Raw genomic sequence first — 25,252 nt, forward strand, 5'->3', positions numbered from 1 at the left:
ATCAGGAACAATCCCTACTGCTCCTAAAGGGGAGATCATTACCTTCTCTCTGAAGCCTTCTTTGACTCATTCAGACAACTGTTATACTTCCTTTCTCAGTACTATCTTTACAGTGTATTTGGCAAGACCCTCCATTTTAGCCATTATCACATGGAATCGTAATTCTCTTTATTTTTATTTCTCTAGTAGAGTATAAAGAGTAGAACCATGTCCCTTCATTTCTCTGACATTAATACTTAGGATAATTATTGAATATATGTTAAACAATTGAGTTATGAAGTAACTGTGGAATCATTTTGAATAATATTGATATTTGTACATTAAGTAAACCACCAGTAAACATTTATTTTATCTTAGAAATCTCTTAGACTCTTTCTTTCTGTGAGTAGATAAGGTAGCATCAAATTAAATGCTCTAGGGAAAATTTTGTTCCACATAGATAAGGAAAAATATTAAGAAAAAAATACTTATTTTCTGTGTGTTTTGTATAACCTATTTTCAGAAAACAAGATTTTTTTTAGATAAAAATGTAAATAATGTCTTATCTTTAATGAAACAATTTTGATCATTAATTTAAAACTCGGTGATTACTTTTTCTCCCAGATAACTTTTACATTGAGATGATTCATTCATCTATAGTTGTTAGGATAAAGAACCTTATTTTATAAGAAACATTGTTTAATGTTTATTTCTCTTTTTAGGCATCATTCTTAACAAAGAAGTTAAATATTGGTGGGAAAAGAGTAAACCTTGCCATATGGGTAAGTGAACTTTTTCAACTATTATGCGTGGAGGCTTCTTCCTTTTTTCTTTTTTTTTAAAGTTAATTGGAGCTTAGCCAACACTTTTTTTTTTTTTTAATTAAAAAGAATCTTAAAATCTGGTTGAGAATTATATCTGGAATATAATTGTATATTTGAATATTGCTGTCATAACTTTTCAGTTGGAGAAGGGTCAACTCAGAAGGGTTCCACTTCAGAGAGAGGACAGGGTGGGTGGACAGCTTGCCTGGCCTTTTTTTCCCCACCCTGTGTCTCCATATTCCAGCCTTCTAAGGGAATGGCTGGTGGGTGAGGATAATGCAGCAGATACTTCTTGACTGGTGATCTTGATGCACGTGCCATTTCCGTGTCTCTCCCAGTGTGGGAACTTAAACTTAGGGCAGAGCCTATTCCTGGCTTATAATACTGTGTTGGTTGTTTTGACCCTCTGGCAACTGAAACTGGTATTTTAATGGGGGTGGGGAAGTTGCTGAGGAGGAGGAAGGTTGGGAGGGAAAAAGTACCTTTCGTATATCACTAAAACATTACATATTGGTCATAACTTAAAAATTTTGTGTGTGGCCTGTTTTGCTGTTTTGTTTCTGTTAGTAGGGTTTTGTGGTTGTCTTTGACTTTATGCCATATTTTCCAATTAATCAAAAAGTTCACCATAGTTGCAATCGCAGATTTGTATTTTTCTTCTGATCTAATAAGCATTTGTTGCTTTCTTTAGGATACGGCAGGTCAAGAGAGATTCCATGCATTGGGTCCAATTTACTACAGAGATTCAAATGGAGCTATTTTAGTTTATGACATAACAGATGAAGATTCTTTTCAGAAGGTATTCTATTCATGGGTAGATGTCTTAGAAGAACAATAGTAATTTTTCAAGTTTCCATTAATATACCTTTATTCACTAATGTGATTAGTTTTCTTTTTAAAAATAAAGTATATAATTTGTGCATAACTGGTGACCACTTACATTTTATTTTTCTTTTCACCTACAACATGGTGGTGTACTCATATGTTTAATGAAATATTTGATTCATATGAATTAATTTACGTTAGAATAATTAATGCCTTATTACATGGCTTTCTCAAATATTAGGGAAGGGAAATATTTGAAATTGAGCTTCAGAAAAATATGGGGGCTTTTGTTTTTCCCTCTTAAGGAAAAATCACACATATTTCCTTAATTCCATACGCACTGGGCTCTTAAACTTGGTGTGGCTGGACGGGTTCCTTTATTGTGAAGAGGAAAAAGGAGGAGCAACATCACATTTAAGCTTTCTCCTTGCCAAATATAATAAAAGTTTTAAAAGGACAGTCTTAAAGTTATCTCATTAGTTTACTTCCCTTCAAATACACACCACATACGTATGACTCTTAAAGTTGTTTGGGACCAAAAATGAGTTACCATTTAATTACCTCTGAATTTTCATCACAATCAGATGGGTTACTTATTTGACCTTTTCTCCTAAAGCTCTTCTTGGAATATGTCAACAATGTGTAACTACAGGGAATAATGCCAAGGAAGAAACTTTTCTTGCCTTGAGTTACAGGCTTGTTCTTGGTAAAATTACTTACCTTGTTTGTTTTGTTTTTTCTCTTTATTTTTTTTCCCAGTTAAATCTGATAGAGCAGATATACAAGTTAGCCCTTGGGTTATTAATGATAAATGGAAAAACTTAATCCAAAAGTAGAAAATGAAACGATAGGTACCTTGTAGATTTAATGATTTTTAAAAGTTATTTTGGTGCTGCTGTTTGTTATCTCCCTCTCGCGTTTTGCATGAAAAGACATAGTTTAAGTATTTTATTAAGAGAAGATTGAGGCCAGGCACAGTGGCTCAAGCCTGTAATCCCAGCACTTTGGGAGGTCGAGGACGGCGGATCACTTGAGGTCGGGAGTTAGAGACCAGCCCAGCCAACATGGTGAACTCCCATCTCTACTAAAAATACAAAAAAATTAGCTGGGTTTGGTGGCACATGCCTATAATCTTAGCTACTTGGGAAGCTGAGGCAGGAGACTTGCTTAAACTGGGGAGGCAGAGGTTGCAGTGAGCCTAGATCGCGCCACTGGACTCCAGCCTGGGTGACAGAGTGAGACTCCATCTCAAAAAAAAAAAAAAAAAAAAAAAAAAAAGATCGAGTCATTTAGGTTGAAAAGGGACCAGTTGTCTACTACTATGTAACAAAACCCCCAAAATTTTTGACTTAAAACAATAATTTATTATTTCTCATGATTCTGTGGGTTGACCAGGCAGGTCCACTGCTCTTTGTGATGTCACTGGAGTCACTCATAGAGCTGCACTGAACTGGGAGTTTGGCTGGAGCTGGAATATCCAAGAAGGCCTAGTTCTCCATCTGGCCTCGCACTATATCTGGTGTGTTATCATCCAGTACTCTCTCTATGTGCTCTCTCATTATTCTGTATTCTACCTTAAGCTTTTTATATGACAACTGGATCCCAAGAGTTAAAAGTAGAAGCTACCAGGCCTTCTTAAGACTTAAGTCTGGGATTGGCACAGCATTACTTCTGCCACATTCTCTTGTCAAAGCAAGTTACAAGGCCAGCCCAAATTCAGAGGGTGGGGAATTTGACTCTACCACTTAATGGGAAGATTAGCAAAGAATTTGTGACCATCTCTAACTCAACAAAAATGTATGGGGGTAAAGAATAGATAGAGTGCTTGTGGAGGGGTATCTAATTTGAAATGACTAACAAGCTTTTTTTAAAAAAAATTGATCAGATTAGTAGGTTGTGATACTATATGCACATGGAAGAGAGGGATACGTAATTGGATTCTGCTGTGTTTCTTTTGAGGTGGTGAAGATGTATATTTTATGCCAATTGTATTGGCATAAAATTTTAAGTCAAATTTTTCTTATGTGAAATCAATAAAGTGGAAGTTAAATGCTTTGAAAACTTTATACATATATGTGAATGAAACAAAAAGGTGGGGCTATACTGAGAAAACTGTCATTCAGTGCTGTTATAAAGATAATGTGGTGATGATAACTACCTTTGCTTTTATAAGGATTTTGGGTTGCCAAAGATAGTTCCTCTTCATTCTGTAGAGAATAGGAATGGGGAAGTGTTACATTTGTACACCATAAGACCAGATGCACAGTAAGTGGTTACCACATAGCTAATGTAATTTTTGGAATTTACAGATATATGTGTATTTTTTCAGGAGGTTATATAAGTTCAGTGTGATTTGATTACATCCAGATTAAATTTCATTGAAAAGAATGAAGGCAGGTGTCCAAGTTTGCCTTTTATTCTGTTATTATAATCAACATTTAAAATCATGAGTTCAAAAGATTAATCTACTTAATTCCAGTTTACTGCCAACTATGTCTACTACTATGCTTCACTCATACCGGAGAATCAGTTCATAACTGGAGTTACTGTATATCATTGGTTCTCTACCGGGGATGGCAATGCCTGGAGACATCTTTGGTTGTCACAACTGGCGGATGCTCTTGGCATCTAGTGGGTAGGAAGTCAGGGATGTTACTAAACATCATACATTGCACAGAGCAGTGCCTCACAACAAAGAATTATCTGTACTAAAATGTCAGTATTGCCAAGGTTGCAAAACCCTGTCGTACACTAAATGATTGAATTATTTTAGCACTCTAATTTTTTTTGGTGCTTATATACATTTTTTGTGTGTGTGTGTCTTTAAGTGTGTGACACTGAAGCTCCTTTGCCCTCTATTTAGGAATCAATTAGGGTATAAAAGACTGTTTTAAACCCATGTGTTCCTAAGTCCAAAGTGACACTGTTATCTATATTGTTAAAGCATCTGTTATCTGAAGCTGGAGTTGATATGCTTTTGCTCTAGTGAATAGCTTTGCTTGGATCTGTGGAAGACTGATGCAAATTTATAATTAGAGTTGCTTCTGTGTATTTTTCCATTGTATGTTTATATGTATATAGTTTGCAGTATAACCTGGCAATAAATGATTCTTCAGTGAATCATTTCTAGTAATAACTAAATAATATAGACTCTTAAAATTCTGAGGTATTTTGACAGTGTTGAGTTTTTTGGGTGTTGTGATAGTAGTAATTCCAACAGGATTTGTTTTAATATGTGCTCTTTTGTATCTACAGGTAAAAAACTGGGTCAAAGAATTACGGAAAATGTTGGGAAATGAAATCTGTTTATGTATAGTTGGTAAGCATCATTACTTTTTTCTAAAAAAAAGTCCTCTGTTTCCTTAATGTTTTATTGAAGACAAGTAATTTTTGTTTTAAAGTTATATGAGAAAGGAAGAATGGCATATTAATATAAATATTTTAGAATAATTTAGGATTTAGCCTGGTGCGGTGGCTCATGCCTGTAATTCCAGCGCCTTGGGAGGCCAAAGTGGGTGGATCACTTGAGGTCAGGAGTTCAAGACCAGCCTGGTCAACATGGCAAAACCCTGTCTCTAAAAAAAAATACAAAAAAAAAAAAAAGCCAGACAGTGGTGGCATATGCCTATAGTCCCAGCTACTTGGGAGGCTGAAGTGGGAGAATCGCTTGAATCCGGGAGGCAGAGGGTGCAGTGAGCCAAGGTCGCACCATTGCACTCCAGCCTGGGTGATACAGTGAGATTCCATCTCAAAAAAAAAATAGGCTGGGCACAGCGGCTCACGCCTGTGATCCCAGCACTTTGGGATGCTGAGGCAGGTAGATCATCTGAGGTTCAAAACCAGCCTGGCCAACATGGTGAAACCCCGCTCTAATAAAAATACAAAAATAGCTGGGTGTGGTGGCGGGCACCTATAATCCCAGCTACTTGGGAGGCAGAGGCAGGAGAATCACTTGAACCCAGGAGGTGGAGGTTGCAGTGAGCCAAGATCGCGCCATTGCACTCCAGCTTGGGCAACAGAGCGAGACTGTGTCTTAAAAAAAAAAAAAAAAAAAAAAGAATAATTTAGGATTTAGAAGTGATTTTCCAGGAGATTCAAACTCTAAGGAATGCCTTGGGGAGCAAATTGGAAACTAAACAGTTGGGGCTTCAAGTTTCCCAGCCTTGCTTCAATTTGACCTTTCTTTTTCACTGTATGATTTTGCTTAGAAAAAAAGTTTAGTAACTACTTTAAAATAAAATTAAGGAAATGACTACGGCCTGTGTTCTTATTATGTACATTTAACTACACATTTTTGAGTAATGGTCAGATTTGGCCATAAGGATACAAGTAGATCATGATCCCAGGGTGGAGGAATATTCCTAATGGGTATAAAGGAACTCTGCAACTCACTTTTGGACTTCTGGAATTTCTCTTTGGTTCCCTTTTTCTTTAGATTATTATTTCTGTGATATCACAAGTATTGAACAATAAAAGTATACTAAACACTGTACTGTGTATTCACAGACATTATCTCATGTAATCCTCATAATCCTATGAGGGTTTTATAGAGGAAGGTGAGTCCTGGAGATAATAACTTGCCCAGTGTCAGGTAGCTTTCAGAGATCGGATTTGAAATGAAGTCGTTCTGACTCTTAGGTTACTAATCCTTAAGATGTATAGCCTCATGCTGTTTTCTCGCTTTCTTTCTACATACCTGATAATATTAAAAGCAATATGGGAGAAGCCAGGGTAGGATCATTTCAGTGGAAGACAAGGGTAGTATCTGGGGAAATGAAAGAATGGAATGGTCAGTTTGGGCAAATTCTGCTTTTAGCCTTAAGAATTTTTTTTTTCTTGAGACGGAGTCTCGCTGTGTCACCCAGGCTGGAATGCAGTGGTGTGATCTCAGCTCACTGCAACCTCCGCCTCCTGGGTTCAAGCGATTCTCCTCCCTCAGCCTCCCGAGCAGCTGGGACTACAGGCACGCACCACCACGCCCAGCTAATTTTTGTATTTTTAGTAGAGACAGGGTTTCACCATATTGGCCAGGCTGTTCTCAAACTCCTGACCTCATGACCCACCCGCCTCAGCCTCCCAAAGGGCTAGGATTACAGGCGTGAGCCACTGCACCCGGCCAAGAATTTTTTTTAACTTGAGTTTACATTTCTTATCTCTTGCCACCATTACATTGGTAGCTTTATAGTACCAGATCGGGCAAGTCTTGGGGGAAAAAAGCGAGATGATTTCCCCTGCGTTTTGGTCTAGATGCTAGATGTTAGGCTAGGCAGGAATATTTCAGACTGGAACACTGAAGTAGTAGGCTGCTTGGAGATTTGGAACCAAAGCTACAGCTAATCAGTACTGAGTTTTGTGTAACTTTGTGTGGTATATGGACTTACTAGGAGTGGAAGTGGCCACAGTAGATGAATGACTGAAGATTTAATATTTTGGGATTCTGATCATCTTTCTGAAGATAGAAATTACTAACATATACATAAAGTCAAGGAAACCCCAAGAGCTTGTTACTTGACCAAGGTCACAAAGTAACATTTAAAAAATCATCTAAGTTAAATAAGCTCATGAATAGTTTAAAGTGTGTTTGTTTTTTTTTAATGTTCAATGAAGTACCTTTTATGTTGCCCCTCTCTAAAAGTTGAAGGCATAACATTAAATTGAACCTCAGGGAAGATACTTTCACTGGAGCATCAGAGAGAGTGGTTGCCAGATAGTGAATTGGTTTCTTTAAAAATGTTTATATAGTGTATATTTTTAATGTTCATATTATAAGACGTTTTAGGAATATTGGATCTGGTAGCCTATTGCCTCAGGTAGGGTCAAATACCCCATTTAATATTATATAATGTTTATTAGTTATTAGTGTGAAGTATAGAAAGCTCTCACTTTCTTCTGTTGACAAGTGTGACATGGAATTTTACTTGGAATTCAGAGTTGGGAGAATTCTGAGAACTTAGGGACTGATTTGAGTAATAATAAAACTCCAGTCTCCCGTTTAAAAAAAAAAAAAAAAAAGAATTCTGAGAGCTTATTTACTACTTTTCCCAAACTTATTAGGGTAACTTAAAGGATTAAAAAAAAAAGTATTTTGGGCCTCGTTACAGATACACTAAATCAAAATCTCTATGGATGGGACTAAGAATTAATTCCTTCTTTTCACCCCACCTTTCTTCCTTCTACAAGTATTTTTGAGTGGCTTCTTTGTACCAGGCACTGTGTGCTGTTAATTCTGATTTAGTGTACATACATGCTGGTGTTGGAGAACAACTTATTTTTTCTGACACAGTGCAATAAATGAATTTTTCTTCACATTTAGCTGAAATCATACTCCCTGTATCCTTCACTTAACTGATTTTTAAAGTGAGTTTTTCATTATATGTACAGAAAAGTGTACAAATCTTCAATAACATAATTTTCACAAAATGAAAATTGCACGGTGTAAGCAGTACCTAAGGACCCTGAGTTGTGTTGCTTTTTCATCCCACCACTCACAGTTGTTTTCCCCTCACCATTCCCCACCCCCATCACTATCCTTTTTACTGCATGAATTAGTTTTGTTTTGAATTTTATATAAATGGAATCATATAATATTAACTCTTTTTGGGTCTGGATTTTTTGACTTTACATTATATGCCTATGATTCCTCTATGTTGTATATAGTTGTTCATTTTATTCTGATTGCTGTCTAATACTTTAATCTATGAATACTCCACAGTTTATCTGTTTTGCTATTGATGGACATTTGCATTGTTTTTCCCACTTCTTGATTTTTATTCTCTGTTGTAGTAGTTCAGTGTTTATTCTCTCTTCTGTTTTATTAGTAACTTTGAAATAATAATACTACTTCTCAGGGTTATGATGAAGATTATATAATGATTTGAAAAATACTTGGCATAGAGGTAAACATTTGACAAGAATTCATTCTTTTCTCTTTACATAAGATAACCTTTCAAGCATTTGAAGACTACTTAAACGGCTCACTTTAAGTCTTAAATTCTCTAGACCAGCTGTTTTTTTATGTGGCCTACCTTCCAGACATTCTCATCATCCTGATCATTTTCTCTCCTAGGTTTATTTTATTGTGTCAGTATGTCTCCCACACTTGGAAATAAACCATAGAATCCAAATGTTGTTGAGCTAGTATGTTCTTATAGACCCTGTCTCTCTCCTCACACTGGCCTTCTATCAGGATTGCCTGAGATTGCTTAAATTTTTTAGCAGACATGTCAACTAGTCTCTTTTACATAGGTTATAGTTATCTAAAATCTCAAGTCCTTTTTTATAAGTATTGCTATTCAGCCAGATGTTTCCCAGCTTGTTCTCGTGTAACTATTTAAAGCTAAGTAGAAATTTCAGTTTGTCATGTTTTTGAATCTTTATGTTTGATATACGGTCTACTAGCATTTTCATGTGTAAATTGAATACTTAACCTCCTAGATCCTTATCTAAGTCCCTGATATCCATGTGCTAACCAGTAATAGAGAACCACATGTTTCAATAGCAGAGACTTTTTCCTCTAGGTTGTCATTAATCCATTGATAGGCACCCTTGGCTGTGGTTGATAGTATTCTGCATCTAGTCTATCCTTAATATTTGTATGTTTCTTGAACAAATATTTATTATTAATCGTAGTCACCATTTACTGAGTGCCAGGCACTGTTTTAAGTACACATTTTTTCCTTCATTTAAGCCTCCTGACAATGCTGAGGGGAAGACCATTTCATTTTACAGATGAAAAAATGTGCTTAGAGACCTTGAAACTTCCCAAAGTCACATAGTTTGTTAGAAGTAGACCTGGGATTTTAACTCAGATCTGCCTGCCACTTCAAGCCCATATCCTTAATAAACACTTCATTGCTTACTATGTGCCAGGCTTTGGGAATAGTGTAGTGAATAAGTAAACAAAATAGATACGGTTCTTGTCCTCCCAGAGTCTCTTGTGTGGAAAAAGAGAGGAAAACAAGCTACTATTATATGTTATAATAAATGCTATGGAAGGGAAATGCAGAATGGAGTGCTATGAGAGCACAAAAGCAAACAAACTAGATTTGGGGTGCAAGGGGGAGATAAGGGAAAATTTCCTAGACCAAGTGTTGGATAAACTAAGTTAGCTAGATGAAGCCAGTAGGATGATGGTAGAGTGTGTTACCTGCAAGGCGTGGTGGCTCACCCCTGTAATCCCAGCACTTTGGGAGGCTGAAGCAGGCGGATCATTTGAGGTCAGGAGTAAGTTTGTATTACCTGTCATGGACTTTAATTGTCTTACAACAATATTGACTTTCCATTTGATCATTCACTGTGATGAATGTCATTAATATTAATAACTGTTCCTTATTGAGCATATAGTATATGCTAGGCCTTTTACATATATCTTATTTTCACATCAACCCTGCAAGGTTTGTTAGCGACACATGCATACAGTGAGACTAACAGAGGTTAACTAATTTGTCCAAAATATTACAGTTATGGCCAGGCGTGGTGACTCTCGCCTTTAATCCGAGCATTTAGGGAGACCAAGGTGGGCAGACCGCTTGAGTCCAGGAGTTTGAGACCAGCCTAGTAACATGGCAAAACCCCATCTCTACAAAAAAATACAAAAATTAGCCAGATGTGGTGGTGTGTGCCTGTAGTCCCAGCTACTCGGGGCTGAGGCAGGAGAATCGCTTGAGCCCAGGAGGTGGAGGCTGCAGAGAGCCGTGTTCACGCCACTGCATTCCAACCTGAGTGACAGAGCAAGACCCTGTCTCAAAAAAAGGTAAAACAAAAAAAAAATTACAGTTATGGAGTAAGCAAGGACTTAAAAACAAGTTTTATCACATTTAAAAGCTTTCTGAAAGCTTCTTTCCACTGTGCCCCACAACCATTCAGTCTAAGCATAATATGATTCTAGTTCTATATCATTAGGCCATTTGCCCTTAGCAGTGGACATGCCCCTTCTATGTTCTTAATTCAAATATGTATTTTTAAGGAAGATCTGCTTAACTTAGAGGGTAGCTTTTTCCCTCCCTTTCCAATAGTGTCAGCCTATTTGTTTATGTTATTAATTCTTTATAGTACTATACTTTTAAGTAGGTGCTTGCTTTGGTTATTGTCCTTGTTTTCAGGTGTTTTAAGCCTATCAGAAAGTTCCGTATGTAGCTAGCTGCACAGTAGTATTGAAGCAGATACGAGTCTCAAAGCCTTACTCCTTAGCTGTCTTGCTTTTGAAAAAATATAGAAACTAAAAGGGTTTTTGAGCTTTGGAAAGAGGTCAGTCACTAGCCAGTCAGGTTTCTGCAATGTATTCTGTGCTGTCAATCCATTGTGAACACTGATTATTCAAAGAAATAATAGTTATTTAGATTTAAAATATTTTAAGTTTAAAATAATAGGTTATTAAGATAGCTATTTATTAATGGCCTGATTTATTAAAATTAGTCATTTAAAATATTATTAAATAATAAAGCAGTGTCTGAATTATTTCTCCTAAATGTTCATTTGAGGCAGTAAGGTGATTGCCTGCTTTTCCTCTCTTCACTCTTTTTATAGGTATTGATGATATTGATGGAATTTGGAACATGAGCCATTAAATACCTAGAAAAAATTTCCATAGGGTTTTAGGTAATTGAAGCAAAATTAATATTGCTACTTTTAGTAGGAGACTATCTTATTTTGCCTTTGTGAGGCAGAATCTTTTTCCTGTTTGTTGGAGCCACTGGCCACCAGGTGGTGCTTTTTGCATTCTTTACAGAATAACACGACGGTTTTTCCTCTGGTTACTGTCAGACATTGTCATATTTAGCTAATTAAAATTTCCAATGACAAGTATAATGTAGGAAGTTAGAACTAATATGAAACTTCTTGCTGTGGTAGATAGCTGTTCAAAGAAGGAAGAGTTTGTTACTGAATTTGTTGGTATCCACTGAGCTTTAGTGTTGTCTGCTTCCCTCTCTCTGATTCTTAGGCTATGGTGGCAGATAGTTTCTTGCAGTTGCCAGCAACTAGGTTCTCAGATTATTCGAGGTCCTCAGTATATAGAACCTTTGGACTTGTCCACCTCAGTGCTAAACATTTTATCTTTTATTGGGTGCTTATTTCAATGCCTTATCTGAAATTTATCTGAAATTGTCTCCTAGAATCTATATGGTTCCAAGAAAAAAAGTAACCTTATTTATAAGATTTCTCTTTTCTCCCTAAAAGCCATAATAGAAGAATAAAAATGTTTGTTTGAAGTGTCCTTCCATAGGGTATTTTTCCTTATCGTTATCTACTGTTTTTATTACCTTTAGCACTCTGGGTGTCCAGCCAACTCGTCTTAAGTTCAAGGAATCAGTATTTTGCAGTTTCTTCATTTTTGTTCTGATGGCTTTTTTTAAAAGTATAATCCCAGCTTGGTTCTGTTGTTTAAGGAGAGCTAACCTTATAATTTAAATCTGCATGATATACATATATTAAGTTTTAATAACTCACTAAAGTTGTTTTTTAAACAAAGAATACAGTTTTTCCGGCCGGGCGCGGTGGCTCAAGCCTGTAATCCTAGCACTTTGGGAGGCCAAGGCAGGCGGATCACGAGGTCAGGAGTTCGAGACCATCCTGGCTAACACAGTGAAACCCCGTCTCTACTAAAAATACAAAAAATTAGCCAGGCGTGGTGGCGGGCACCTGTAGTCCCAGCTACTCAGGAGGCTGAGGCAGGAGAATGGCGTGAACCCGGGAGGCGGAGCTTGCAGTGAGCCGAGATGGCGCCACTGCACTCCAGCCTGGGTGACAGAGTGAGACTCCGTCAAAAAAAAAAAAAAAAAAAGAGAATACAGTTTTTCCCCTTATGATTGTGGAGTACTTAAAAATCTGTACATTTTAATTTTTACTTTAACTGGTTTATATCATCCAGGAAATGAAAATACTCGTAGGATCCAAGAGGCTAGCTTAATGTATTTTAGTAAACACTAAGATAGCCATACTTATTGACTGGCTCTAAGTTAATGGGAACTGTAGAAAATTTTGCTCTTACTTTTGATCATTTACACTTGCCTAAGAATCACAGGTTTATCTCTAGGTCTCTGGTATCCCCCAAAATCAAAAAAGAGTGCCTGTCTCTTTGGAAAAGTTGTTTTCTTTGTCAGAGGCTGCAGATTCAGGAAAGGTATGAATTGAGTCATTTGAAGGAGGATGAGGCATGATCAACCCTCAGATCACAAGGCTTAACTTTATAATTTCAAGACATTAGAAGTCTGGTGGGGATTTGCATTATTTTTGCCGGTAATTAAAATGGCAATTTTATATTTAGAATTGGCTTAATTTTGTTATGAAAATAAATCAGTATAAAGATAAATATTTACTTTTTTCAAAATAGGTAATAAAATAGACTTGGAAAAGGAGAGACATGTTTCCATTCAAGAAGCAGAGTCGTAAGTACTGTGACCCTCCCATTCCCCATCACTCCCTAGTAGAAATCTTCCTCTTTATACGTTTTGCTTTACCATTTAGGTATTACTCAAATCTCTTAGCATGGATTGAGGTGTTGGATTCAGTGAAGCATGTTTACATGGTAATTTCTGGGCTTGTGGCAATAAAGCTCTTACTTCCCTTTTTGACTTCAGTGAAAAATACGAGTGATATAAAACAAAACTATCATGATCAAATAGGCAGTAAGCCGCAAAAACTTTTGAAGTATTTGAGTCCCAAATTAATCTATAAAAATTTCGAGGCTTGTTATATTTGTGTTATTTAAAATTTGATTTAATGTATAGAGAATTTAAATAGCTATATAAACTTAATTTCACTAAAGTTGAGTAAATTAATATGTCACTAAAACTGTTACTATAAAAAAGCAGTTAAGACAAAATCATGAATAATATTTTACATCAATCACCGATGTTACTTTTTTTTAAGGTATGCAGAATCTGTGGGAGCAAAACATTATCATACTTCAGCCAAACAGAACAAAGGAATTGAGGAACTCTTTCTTGACCTTTGTAAAAGTAGGTATATTCAGATTTAGTTTGTTTAGAAATGGTTTTTGGTTTTTATTTTTTAAAAAATAGTATGTATTTTACACCAGTGTTACTTTTCAAAGAATTGGTTCTTTTTAAACTATTGACTATTGGTAATATTTCTGAAGTGCTGTAACTATTTTTTTAATGCTTAAATACCTACTTTAACCCTGTTTCAAGCAGTAATTAATGGTTATGAAATCATAAGTATGGTATGGGCTAAATGTATATTATAATATATGCATAAGTATTAAAAGTGGAAGGGGAATTTACATATTAAAACAGATTTAAGACCTGTAACAACCTCTTGCAATGAATGGACCTTATTTGGACACCGATTTGTCAAACTAGTGAAAAAGAGTGTTTGTGAAACAAGATATTTGATGATATTAAGATACTATTAATTTTTTAGGTGTGATTATGGTATTGTGGTTATGCTTTATAAAAGGAGTTCTTATCTTTTAAAGACACATTAAAATAATTTAGGAATAAAGTTATGGGTCTGAGATTTGACTCAAAATAATGGTAGGGATGCTTAGGGTTATACATGAAATTGGGTGATGGATTTTCGTTATGCTGTATTTTCTACTTTATGTTTGAAATTTTCCATATTAAAAAGTTTATAGTTTTAAAGAAAAAGGAAAATAAATTTATATATACTCTGAAAATCATTTCTTATATTACCAATAAAATGCATATCTGAGTTTATGGACTTTAGACTCTTTTGAGAATTTGATGAAATCATGGTTTTTCTCTCTAGAAAAGAATATTGATATGTGTGTATGTGTGTGTGTGTGTGTACACACACACACACATTTTGGAATAAATTAGTTTTATAAAACCCTCAAGTCATTCATAATTCTTCTAAAATATTGATTATCTAAGTGATGTCCCCTGATCAGCAGCATCAATATCACTTGAAAATATGTCAGAAATGCAAATTCTTGGGCTCTCCAAGCCTGCCGAATCAGAATTTCTAGGGATGGTGCCCAGAATCTGTGTTTTAACAAACGCTTCATATTTAGATTCCAATGCACACTAAAATATAAGAGCCAATGCTGTACAGAACAACTTGGGGATCTTATTAAATGCATATTTTGATTTAATAGGTGTGGGATAGATTGAGGTCCTCATTTCTACAAGCACCCAAGTGGTGGTGATGCTAGTCATCAGGATATCCTCCTTCCTTACCTCCCTCCCTCCCTTCCTTCCTTCTGATAATGCTTTTAAATAACAATGCACTAAGTCAGTGGCTTACAAATGTTATAAATATCACATCTTCAAAACAATTTTTGCATGCTCCACATGTTTATTTAGAAATTATATAACATGTACAAGTACTAATATGTGCATTTTAAAACATACCTAAAAAATAGAAATTTTGGAAAGTTAAAAATAAGTAGATATAGAATTTATAATGTTTTCTTATTTCCTCTTGTTGGATTGTCCCACATACCTCAAATTGTAAACCATTAATCAAGAGCAGTCTCTAATTTAAGAGCCCTTTTGTATTTTAAGGACACCCTCTTTTCTTCCTTCATCTTGTCAAATACGTGTTTTGTAAATACTTTCTCTCAGTTTGTGTTGTGTATTCCCATTTTTCTTACCTGTGTCTCTTAAAGTGCAGTTTTAAGTTTCAGTGAGGTCCAGTTTATCTATTTTTCTTTTATGATTCATGTTTTATGTCTTACATGAGAACTCTTTGTGTAAGCCAAAGTCACAAAAATTTTCTCCTATGAAGATTTTTCTCCTGTGTTTTCATTTGGAAATTTTGTTTCATGTCTTACATTTAAGTGTATAATTCATTTTTCGTTGTTTTTTGCATAAGATGTTAAGGTATGGGTTAAGGTTGATTTTTTTTTTTTTACAATAGATGTCCAGTTCTATTAATACTACTGTTTTTTGAAAATATTCTTTCTTCATTGAATAACCTTGGCAACCAAGTCAAAAATCAAGAGACCATATCTACGGGGTCTATTTCTGGACTGTGTTTTTTTGGTTCCACTGGTCTATTTCTCCTATCATTGTCTCACTGTTTTGATTAGTGTAGCTTTATACTAGTTCTTGCAATCAGGTGGTGTGAGTCTTTCTGCTGTGTTCTTCGAAGTTCCCTCATCTTAAAATCCATTATTCTTCAAATATCGCTGTGGTCAGGGACAGTGGCTCACACCTATAAGCCCAGTGCTTTATGAGGCCAAGGCCATAGGATCACTTGAGCCCAGGAGTTTGAGACCAGCCTGGGCAACATAGTGAGACCCCCATCTCTAGCAAAAAAAAAAAAAACTCAGCCAGGCATGGTGTTGCATACCTGTAATTCCAGCTACTCAGGGACTGAGGCAGGAGGATCAATTGAGCCCAGGAGTTAGGGGCTGCAGTGAGTAAGTGATGATCACACCACTGCACATCCAGCCTGGGTATCAAAGCGAGACCCTGTCTCTCAAAACTAAAAATAAAAAGAATCATTTACTTAAAAGTATTACATTTCTAGTTGAAGAATAAATCCTGCCCCCTAAATATTACTTGGAATAATTTGAACTTCTTTGACATATTTCTAAGTGTGTTTGGAAAATCTTAAGGATTATACTTGTACGCAGGCAATTGTTCAGAGCAAAAAAATTTTTTTCTTTATTGATGTCACTGTGGCCATTATACCACTGGATAAATAAGCTTACTACTTGATACTAGTTTTTGACACTAGTTTTTTAAAACGTGCAGGTGAAGCTGTTTTAGTGAGCTGACCCAATGTTCATTATATTTAGTTTCTTTGTTGGTCGAAAGTCAGAAATAGCTATCATAGTGTTATACTGAAATTTTAGAAAGAGAAAACACAAATATTGTGGTCCTAATAATGTTTGCTTTCTCTCTGTCTTAGGGATGATAGAAACAGCACAAGTGGATGAGAGAGCAAAAGGCAATGGCTCTAGTCAGCCGGGAACTGCAAGGCGAGGTGTACAGATTATTGATGATGAACCTCAAGCCCAGACCAGTGGTGGAGGGTGCTGTTCTTCTGGATAACTGTTCACGCCTAAGAAATTAAAAGACAGAACAAAACTGTGGATCATTGCCCTCAACATGAAGACTGCCATATTCCAAGTCACATTATTTTACCAATGGAATTATAGAATTAACAGTATTTTAAATTACGTTTATAACACTGCAGAGACCTTAAGTGCTAAACTTAGTGGAGTTTGTGACCAGAGAATTGGCATTTTCTACAAATGTTAACAAAGCAATTACCAATGGCCTTTTTACATATTTTTTCTTTAATGAGGAATAATATGCATGTAGAAAAGACCTACTTAAAGGCTTCATTTATATTCTTTCAAATCAAATCTTTATTTAATAACTTATATATGTTGTTGGAATGGTTACATTTTTGCAGCCCTTTGTATTTTGTGGTAGTTTAAATTGTATCACTTCTAAACAGCAAACTGTTTTTGTTTCTGTTCTTGTTTTTAATTAGCAGAAATCTGAAGTACTATTTTTGCAGGGTTTGCACAGGCCCGTAACTGTCTACTACTTTGATATAATCTGTATACATCCTGTATGCTGAGCTGGTAAAATACATTGTAAATTACATATTAAATATTTTATCTGCTTTTACAAGCGCAAGGTGCAAAAATATATACAATAGTCTCATTGATGACTGTAAAGTGAATTAACATTTGGTGATTATGCCTAAGCTTTTTTGACTAATATAAAGATCATAGCTCCCCTTCACTTCTGTCTTAACTTGAACATGGCGTGTTTAAATTTTCATACATACTTTACTTGAATTATTGCTGTTGTCACATATTTTTGCCTCTCTGAGTTCATCTGATGATTGAGCAGTAGCATTTGCCTTTTGGGTTTTTTGTTTGTTATTATAGAAGAGATGACTTCTGCTGATTTTGCTTTAGAATGGTTACCTTAGAAGAATTTGGGTGGCTCATGTTGAATTTCACTTCTGCAATAGCTTTAGTTTTCTCATAGGCTTTATAAGAGACGGGTTCAGTGGTATGAGCAGAGGAAGAGATCCCAGATAGTAGCCAGTTAACCAAGACTCATTCATATAGCACGTAGTTTATGTTCCTGAGGCAGCACTTTTAGATCCTTTGTGAGCAAGTTCTATTTGTTCATTGCTTGCCAGAGATGAACACAGAATGTTCTGTTTCATTTTACAAGAACTATCCTGAGTTTCTGTGGATGGAAACATTACATGTAATGCAGATATAGTGAACACTGGAAAGATTTATTAAAGAATTATATTTGTGTATACTTTATAAATTAGTCCCTCATTAGATTTTTTTTCTTAAGCATAAGACTGAACTTAAATGTGTTAATTTTAGTAGAATCAGGCACTGCTCGCAGAAGGAACACAGATTGTAGAGATTAACATAAATTGTTCTTGTTCTAATATATATTTTTTTTCATTTCTGTCGTGCTTGGAAAACTAGTAAATATTATGTCTAAGATAAAATGGAATGGCCCCTGGATTTACTTCTTATAAGAAGCAGTAGTATGTAATAAAGCTATTAGCATGAGCAATTAAGAGGCTATAAAGAGATTATAGTCACAAAAGAAATACTGCCATATTTTTAAGTTAATAACTTAAACCTTCTCAAATGGGTTAAAAGTTGAATGAATTGACACGCTGATGTTCTGATGTTGGAATTTTAACTTAAACTGGGAGGCATTCTGTGAGCCTTCACTTTACCTTCTTTAATTATTGTCCTTGCTAAACTCAACACAGACTTTTCTGTTATGTGTTTTTGAGGAAGTTGGGGTGGGAAGAGTCAGGGAGATAAGCTAAAATTGTCTTCTTTTATGGGGTAATTGTACTCTGTAGTCTCTTGGTTTCCTGTGAAGTTAGTATTTATGTGGGGGTGGGGGAAGGTAGCAAGAATCATGGGTATCACGGTACTTTGTTTTTGACCTCCTGGCTCTTTCAGACAGAGTGAAGAAAGCTTTTCCATTCTTACTGTTGTAGAAGTAGATAGAAAATAAGCTTTTCTCATTACAGTGAAATATGTTTTAAAAACTAGAGTAGCTGGGCACAGAGGCATGCATTTGTAGGGCCAGCTACTTGGGAGAGTGAGGCAGGAGGATCACTTGAGGCCAGGATTTCAAATCCAGCCTAGGTAACACTGAGACCTCCATCTCGTAAAAGACACAAAAACTAGTTAGAGATGAAATTGAGCTTTATTTTAAAAAACGTTCTAAAGCCTGATAATTGGAGAGCTATACTTCAGCTTTTCATCCTACTTTAATGAAACAGCCAGATAGGAACCTCTGCTCCAGAATTGCCAGATAATTATTGGTGGGTCATAACTATTCTTCATATTTTTTTTTTCTTTTCTCTCCTTTGGTTTCTGTGTTATCTTTCTTAACCTCACGTATTTCTTTATCCTTTTTGGTGGGGGCCTGTAATTCAGGCTAATTCAATAGCAACAATAGACAACATGATATGGCTGCTGTCACTTTGAAACCCAAAAGGTCTTTGGGTAGGAATAGAGTAATGAAAGAGGACCAGTCAACTTCAGTATATATACAAAGGAAAGACAAAGAGATGATAAACCAAGGCTGAGGAAATTTTTCTGATGCTTTCTTCATTTCTCTAATATACCTTTTGCATTCTTTTTCTGATAATTGTGCTATTAGGCGGAAGACACAAGTTACCACGTTGTGTATTAAAAGCAGTAGGTAGGTTGTGCCAGTATTTTTTCAACCAGTAAGCATATACAGTTAACTTATATAATTAAAAATTGGTTTAAGATAGTGATTAAAAATACCTGAATATTATGTTAAAAGTATACAATCATTGTTTCTGTAATGATGATGGGTATTCTGCTTCTTGTTTTTCATTGTAATTACAGGGGAAGATTGTTTTTGAAAATGTATATTGCCATGCTTTTGGGGTAAGCAGTAATGTGAAAAGAAAAAAGCATTATGTTATTGTATGAAATATAAGTGTTGAGATTTGTTTTGTCTGGGGTGTTGCCTAAGAATACCCTAAAGCTATGGCTGTTACTGCATTGAAATCTCTTTTTTTTTTTTTTAACAGTAGCCATATGTTATTAGTGGAGTACTTTATATTTGACATTAAAGTGAAGAAGAAGAGTAGTACTTCACTTTTAGGTTTTTAGTAGTGAAAGATAAAATTGGAAAAATAGGGAAAGAGCATAGGGAGGAATAGAATGGAAGTCAAGTAAATAAAAAACTACAACCTGACAGTTTTTTAAATCACTTTGAAAAGTACATTACTTTTATCAAAGAGTTTCTAATTAAGGCAAACTATGCATTATGCCAAATATTAAGAACATTTTAAAAATGGATTGTGATACTGTTTATTTCTTTAATTATATAATTTGCAATTTTCTGTATTATAAGTGCTACCAGGATTCTAGATAGTTGATCTTACATATTCAGATAGTATAGTTTACTCTTATAATTACCCGTTACGTTATCTCTAAAAGTAGTTTGATCTGTGCCTTTAACTTTTAGAATTCATCTTTTGACTTGTTTGCCACTGTAGAGTTTTCAGTTTTCTCTGTAGATTCAGTGTGACAAAGAGGGAATACATAATTTGTGACCATTTAAGATGCTGATATTTTCTGGAAAAGGATATAGATAGTAGTAGTGACCCGCAGGAGCCTCACAATAATGTCTAAAGATATAAACTGAGTAGAACCCTAAGTACTCTTCTCTAAATTATAAAATGCATTACCTAGGCTTTAATAGTTAAAAGCTGGGATTCATTGAACCGCATCTACTTGATTTCATAATATGCATTGATTTTAGTATGTTGCTGTTCTGTTATCTGTAATCAACTATAACAGAGTAATATATTTGGTGTTCTGGACCAAAATTCGTGCTACACATATGTCTGATGGCCTTTACCTTTTCAAGAAAACAGTTGCAATTTTGAGCAAAATTTTCCTAGTTGTAATATTTTAATAGTGTTATGTATTGGAAAAAATTTAGAAATACTCCTAAGAGTTTTCAATTTCAAGCAGAAATGCTTCTCTTCTAAATAAATACCACTTAATTGATAGACCTTTAGCAGTTCTTGTGCTATCTAGGATTTATACATTTTTGCTTTTCTGGAAAACTGCTTTGGCGCGTTAACCTTTCTACTGCAACATTTTCTCTTCAGTAGATATATGAGTAAACATGATGAGTTAATGTTACACAGCATACCCAGTTAGGTCTCTTATTCTTAAAGCATCTTTCTTTGGAAGTCTGCACATATTTTCAAATGCATCATATTAAAGGCACAAGTCAAGAGGAGGTGGAGTTGCCTACTTCAATGGCCTTTATTCCCACTATACCAGTTCTCAGTCTTGATTTTGATACTTTCTGGCAACTGTATCATCTCTTCACTATCAAGTATTTTAAGAAAAAGCTAAGGTGATTTCTTTACATTTGAACAGGTGTAGATCAATGAGAGAATGGTGAGGGATAGCAAGGATAAAGTATAATGTTGAAAAGTAGAAAGAAGTGGTATCTGCTAAACTCTAGCTTTAGTAGCAAGCTATTTTAAGGAAATCATTGTATGTAGTACTTCCTAGAAATATGAAAGTTCCTCATTTTGTATTTAATTATGTAAGAAAATGTTCTAGGAAAAGAATAAAAAACATATATTGTCAAAGTGCCCTTTGGTAGTGCTCCCAAATGGTAGTAACTATTGGTCTCTAGTATATACTCCTCAAATATCTTTTTGCTATGTATTAATATATCTATATGTTTACATATAGAAATACATAGTGTTGTGGGTTTTAAATTTTCACATAAATTGTGTCTTACCCATGGGTTTTGCCATTTGCCTTTTCTCTTGCCAACGTGTCTAGGAGCTCTTTGGTAAATACAGACTTTTTCATTTTATTTCCTCCCACATTTCTATGGATGTGTCTTGCCTTTTTCTTTTTTTTTTTTTTTCTCTTTTTCTTTTTTAAAATAGCCTCTGACTCCATGAAACCTGAAAAGGAATCTGGTCTGTTAGGTGGATTTCATTAGTATCCAAATATATTTATTTATTTATTTCATTTTTTTGAGACAGTCTCGCTGTGTCACCCAGGCTGGAGTGTGGTGGCTCAATGATAGTTCACTGCATCCTTGAACTCATGGACTCAAGCAATCCTCTTGCCTCAGCCTTCTGAGTAGTTGGGACTACATGTGTAAGCCACCATGCCTGGCTAATTTTTGTATTTTTCATTTTTAGTAGAGATGGGAAGTCTTGCTGTGTTGCCCAGGCTGGTCTTGAACTCCTGGCCTCAACCATTCCTCCCACTTCAGCCTCCCAAAGTACTGAGATTACAGATGTGAGCCACTATGCCCAGTCAGTATCATAGAATTTAAATGCAAGCCAATGCTTAGACAGAATCAGGGTCTGCCTTAAGCATGTGAATCAGGAAACTAGAAGGCCTCTTATAATGTATTTGAAGTTCATTACTTTTGGCTGACGGTTGACTGCTTAGTGTATAAAATCTAGGAGTTAACTTTAGCAGATTCTTTTCTCAGAATACGTTTTTTATTGGAGGGAAGAAGGAAAAAGAGGAAAGGTATAACTGATGGGGAAAAGTACAAGATAAACTAAAACAAGTCTTTATACAACTCTGACAGCAACTCCCATAACAGGACATGATGCTACCAAAAATTCAAACTTGTATTTGATCTGTGCCTTTAATATAGAATAAAAACAAAAGTTCCTTTTTAGATCTCCCTTCCCTCATCATCCCACATCCCTTTTTAAAGGTAACCATTGTTAAGAGTTTGGTTTGTGTCTTTATTATGCAGTTTTATATTTATATTTGGCCTTTGTAAATTTTCCATTCCCTGAATGGAACTTCTACCCTATATCAAATTCCACCCTCAACTGACCAATTTACCAAGGCAAACTAGAATCATACTTCTTTTTCTGGAAGTTTTTTTTGAGACAGGGTCTTGCTTTGCCGCACAGACTAGAATGCAGTAGCATGATCATAGCTCATTGCAGCCTCAAACTCCTGGGCTTAAGCAATCCTCCCGCCTCAGACTTCGAAGTAGCTGGTATTACAGGTGCATAACACCACCACCCACGCCTGGCTAATTGTTTTGTTTTTTTGTGGAGATGGCTCTCACTTTGTTGCCCAGGCTGGTTTTTGAACTAGTTTCAAAGTGATCCTCCTGCCTTGGCCTCTCAAAGTACTAGGATAACAGTCATGAGCCACCATGCCCACCCTAGAATCATACTCTCTTAAAGCAAGTTAAATCAGCAGTAATAGTTCTGGAACTAGAAGTTAACTACTTACTGGACTTTTGAGATGTAAGTTTATCATACATCAAGCTTAAAAACTTGTAGCATTCTGGGGAAGTCAAGTCAAACTCTTGAATGCTATCCTCTGTGGAGATAGGGTTGGGAAAGAGCAATGTACAAGTCCAAGCTCCTTAATACACATAAAACTCTGGGTTGGGCTCATCCTCTTGGTGTATTTTCCTACTTGGAGAGCATTACAGTGTCCAACAATTTATAGGAGCTTCTCTGCACTGTCAAGACTATAGCTTAGCATATGTGTGCTATGACACAAGGTTAAACGTGTGCCCCAGAACAAATGCATTTATTCATGTTTGACTTTTAAATGAAAATTCAGAAAGCAGGTTAAGCATATATGTGAGTTTAATAATTGTTGCTGTATTTAAAAAAATTTTCAAACATTCAGCTTTTTATGACTTTGGTTAGTTTCACTCATTTGTTGAGTGCCTTCTGTATGCCCAGTGCACAAACTGCTATGTGCCCAGTGTACATACATGGGAGAACCAGATAGCCAAAGTGCCTTCCTTTATCGTTGGAACCTAGAGATGAGGAGCTGATACCTGTTGCGCATAGTCCAAGATATAAGTAATTTATCTGGGGATATAAGGTCACCTGTGCACACATGTTCACATTCTGTATTTGATCAGATATGTACCTGCCAAACTTTTGGAGTGAGGTAATTAGAATGACAGTAGTTGAAGCTGACAGTGAATTTGAGGTAAAGCTGGAAAGAATGTTTTTGAATTTTGCAAATAATACATTTTCAAGCCAGATTAAAATTGAATAACTTACTTTCTAGCTTCAAGGGGGTAATTAAGTGATCCTCTAACCCAAATTGCTTTTCCAAATTTTGTGGTAGCAGTGAATAGACTGATGCCTCCTGCTTATTTAGACAGCAGCCATTTTTGTTTGGTTTGGTTTGGTTTTGCGGTGATTTTTTTTAACCTAGAAAAAATACAATTTAAAAAGCAATCATATTGTTTTCTTTGCCTTTGACAGATGTGGCCTTGTCACCACACAGTAAGCCAGAACACAATCCATTCCTGAGTCATAGTAGGATAGTTTGTGTAATTCTAAATGCACTCTGCAGTTTAAGAGTGTGGGTCCCTTTTTTTCTATCTGAAATTGAAGATACAGGTCAGAAAGATGGTTTAATGAATATGAATTTTCTAAACATCTTTTCAGTGTCTTTTAAGGATATTTTTGATATTACAATATAATAAAGTTAAATCATCTAGTCCTCCTGGCCCTTCTGGGGAGAAAATAGAGCGAAATCATCTGTTTAAACACACACACACACACAAACTATCCCATTAGTTGGTTATAAACAAGTTACTTTCATTCTTACTAGTTCACAAAAGGTGAGTAAATTTAGTGATTTAATGAGTTCTTCAAAACATAAAAGTCCCGTAAAGGAAAAGCTAGAGGATGTGAGAGGAGTAATTCATCCCCATCAAAAGACTTTAGCCAAAAGTAGTGGCATAAGAAATTTATTTATGCGAAAGACATAATTTTGGGTGAACTTTCTTGAAGATGGTCAGAAAGGGCATTGTTAAAGGAAGGAGATGGTAGATTTTGGGTTCTGGGTTCTAGGTTCTAGGCTAATAATTTACTACTTTGGTATGTTGCCTTGAGGCTGACATTTGCTGCTCTGCTAAGACTAAAGCTGGCCCTTTCCAATCAAAGGTGTTAAAAGCTGGCCGGGAGCCATGGCTCATGCCTGTAATCCAGCACTTTGGGAGGCTGAGGTGGGTGGATGGATCCCTTAAACCCAGGAATTCAAGACCAGCGTAGACAACATGGCGAAACCCCATCTCTATCCAAAAATATACAAAAATTAGCCAGGTGTGGTGGTGTGTGCCTGTAGTCTCAACTACTCAGGAGGCTGAGATGGGAGGATTGCTTGAGCCTGGGAGTTAGAGGATGCAATGAGCTGAGGTCGCACCACTGCACTCCAGCCTGGACGACAGAGTGAGGCCCTGTCTCAAAAAAAAAAAAAAAGAAAAAAGAAAAAAAAAAGTTAAAAGTTGTGGCATGGTGGCTCACGCCTGTAATCCCAGCACTTTTGGAGGCTGAGGCAGGTGGACCACCTGAGGTCAGGAGTTCGAGACCAGCCTGGCCAACATGGTGAAACCCTGTCTCTACTAAAAACAAAACAAAACAAAACAAAACAAAACCATATATATATATATATATATATATATATATATATATATATTTTTTTTTTTTTTTTTTTTTTTTTTTTTGAGACGGAGTCTCGCTCTGTCCCAGGCCGGAGTGCAGTGGCGCTATCTCGGCTCACTGCAAGCTCCGGCTCCCGAGTTCACACCATTCTCCTGCCTCAGCCTCCCGAGTAGCTGGGACTACAGGCGCCCGCCACCACG

The 25,252-nt window shown here is 35.9% G+C and overlaps 1 protein-coding gene across 1 annotated transcript in view; it reads left to right on the forward strand.

Moving 5' to 3' along the window:
- The window catches only part of RAB21 (RAB21, member RAS oncogene family), a 34,609-nt gene extending 13,979 nt beyond the window's left edge, over nt 1–20,630 (forward strand). The window contains exons 2-7 of the mRNA XM_003832907.5: nt 702–761; nt 1,495–1,602; nt 4,884–4,947; nt 12,958–13,012; nt 13,497–13,585; nt 16,470–20,630. Of these exons, the coding sequence (XP_003832955.1) occupies nt 702–761; nt 1,495–1,602; nt 4,884–4,947; nt 12,958–13,012; nt 13,497–13,585; nt 16,470–16,612 (519 nt within the window). The 3' untranslated portion in view covers nt 16,613–20,630. The remainder of the gene's footprint in view (nt 1–701; nt 762–1,494; nt 1,603–4,883; nt 4,948–12,957; nt 13,013–13,496; nt 13,586–16,469) is intronic.
- The last annotated feature ends 4,622 nt before the right edge of the window (nt 20,631–25,252 follow it).

The sequence above is a fragment of the Pan paniscus genome, chromosome 10, assembly GCF_029289425.2.
Source record: "Pan paniscus chromosome 10, NHGRI_mPanPan1-v2.0_pri, whole genome shotgun sequence".
Classification (NCBI taxonomy): Eukaryota; Metazoa; Chordata; class Mammalia; order Primates; family Hominidae; genus Pan; species Pan paniscus.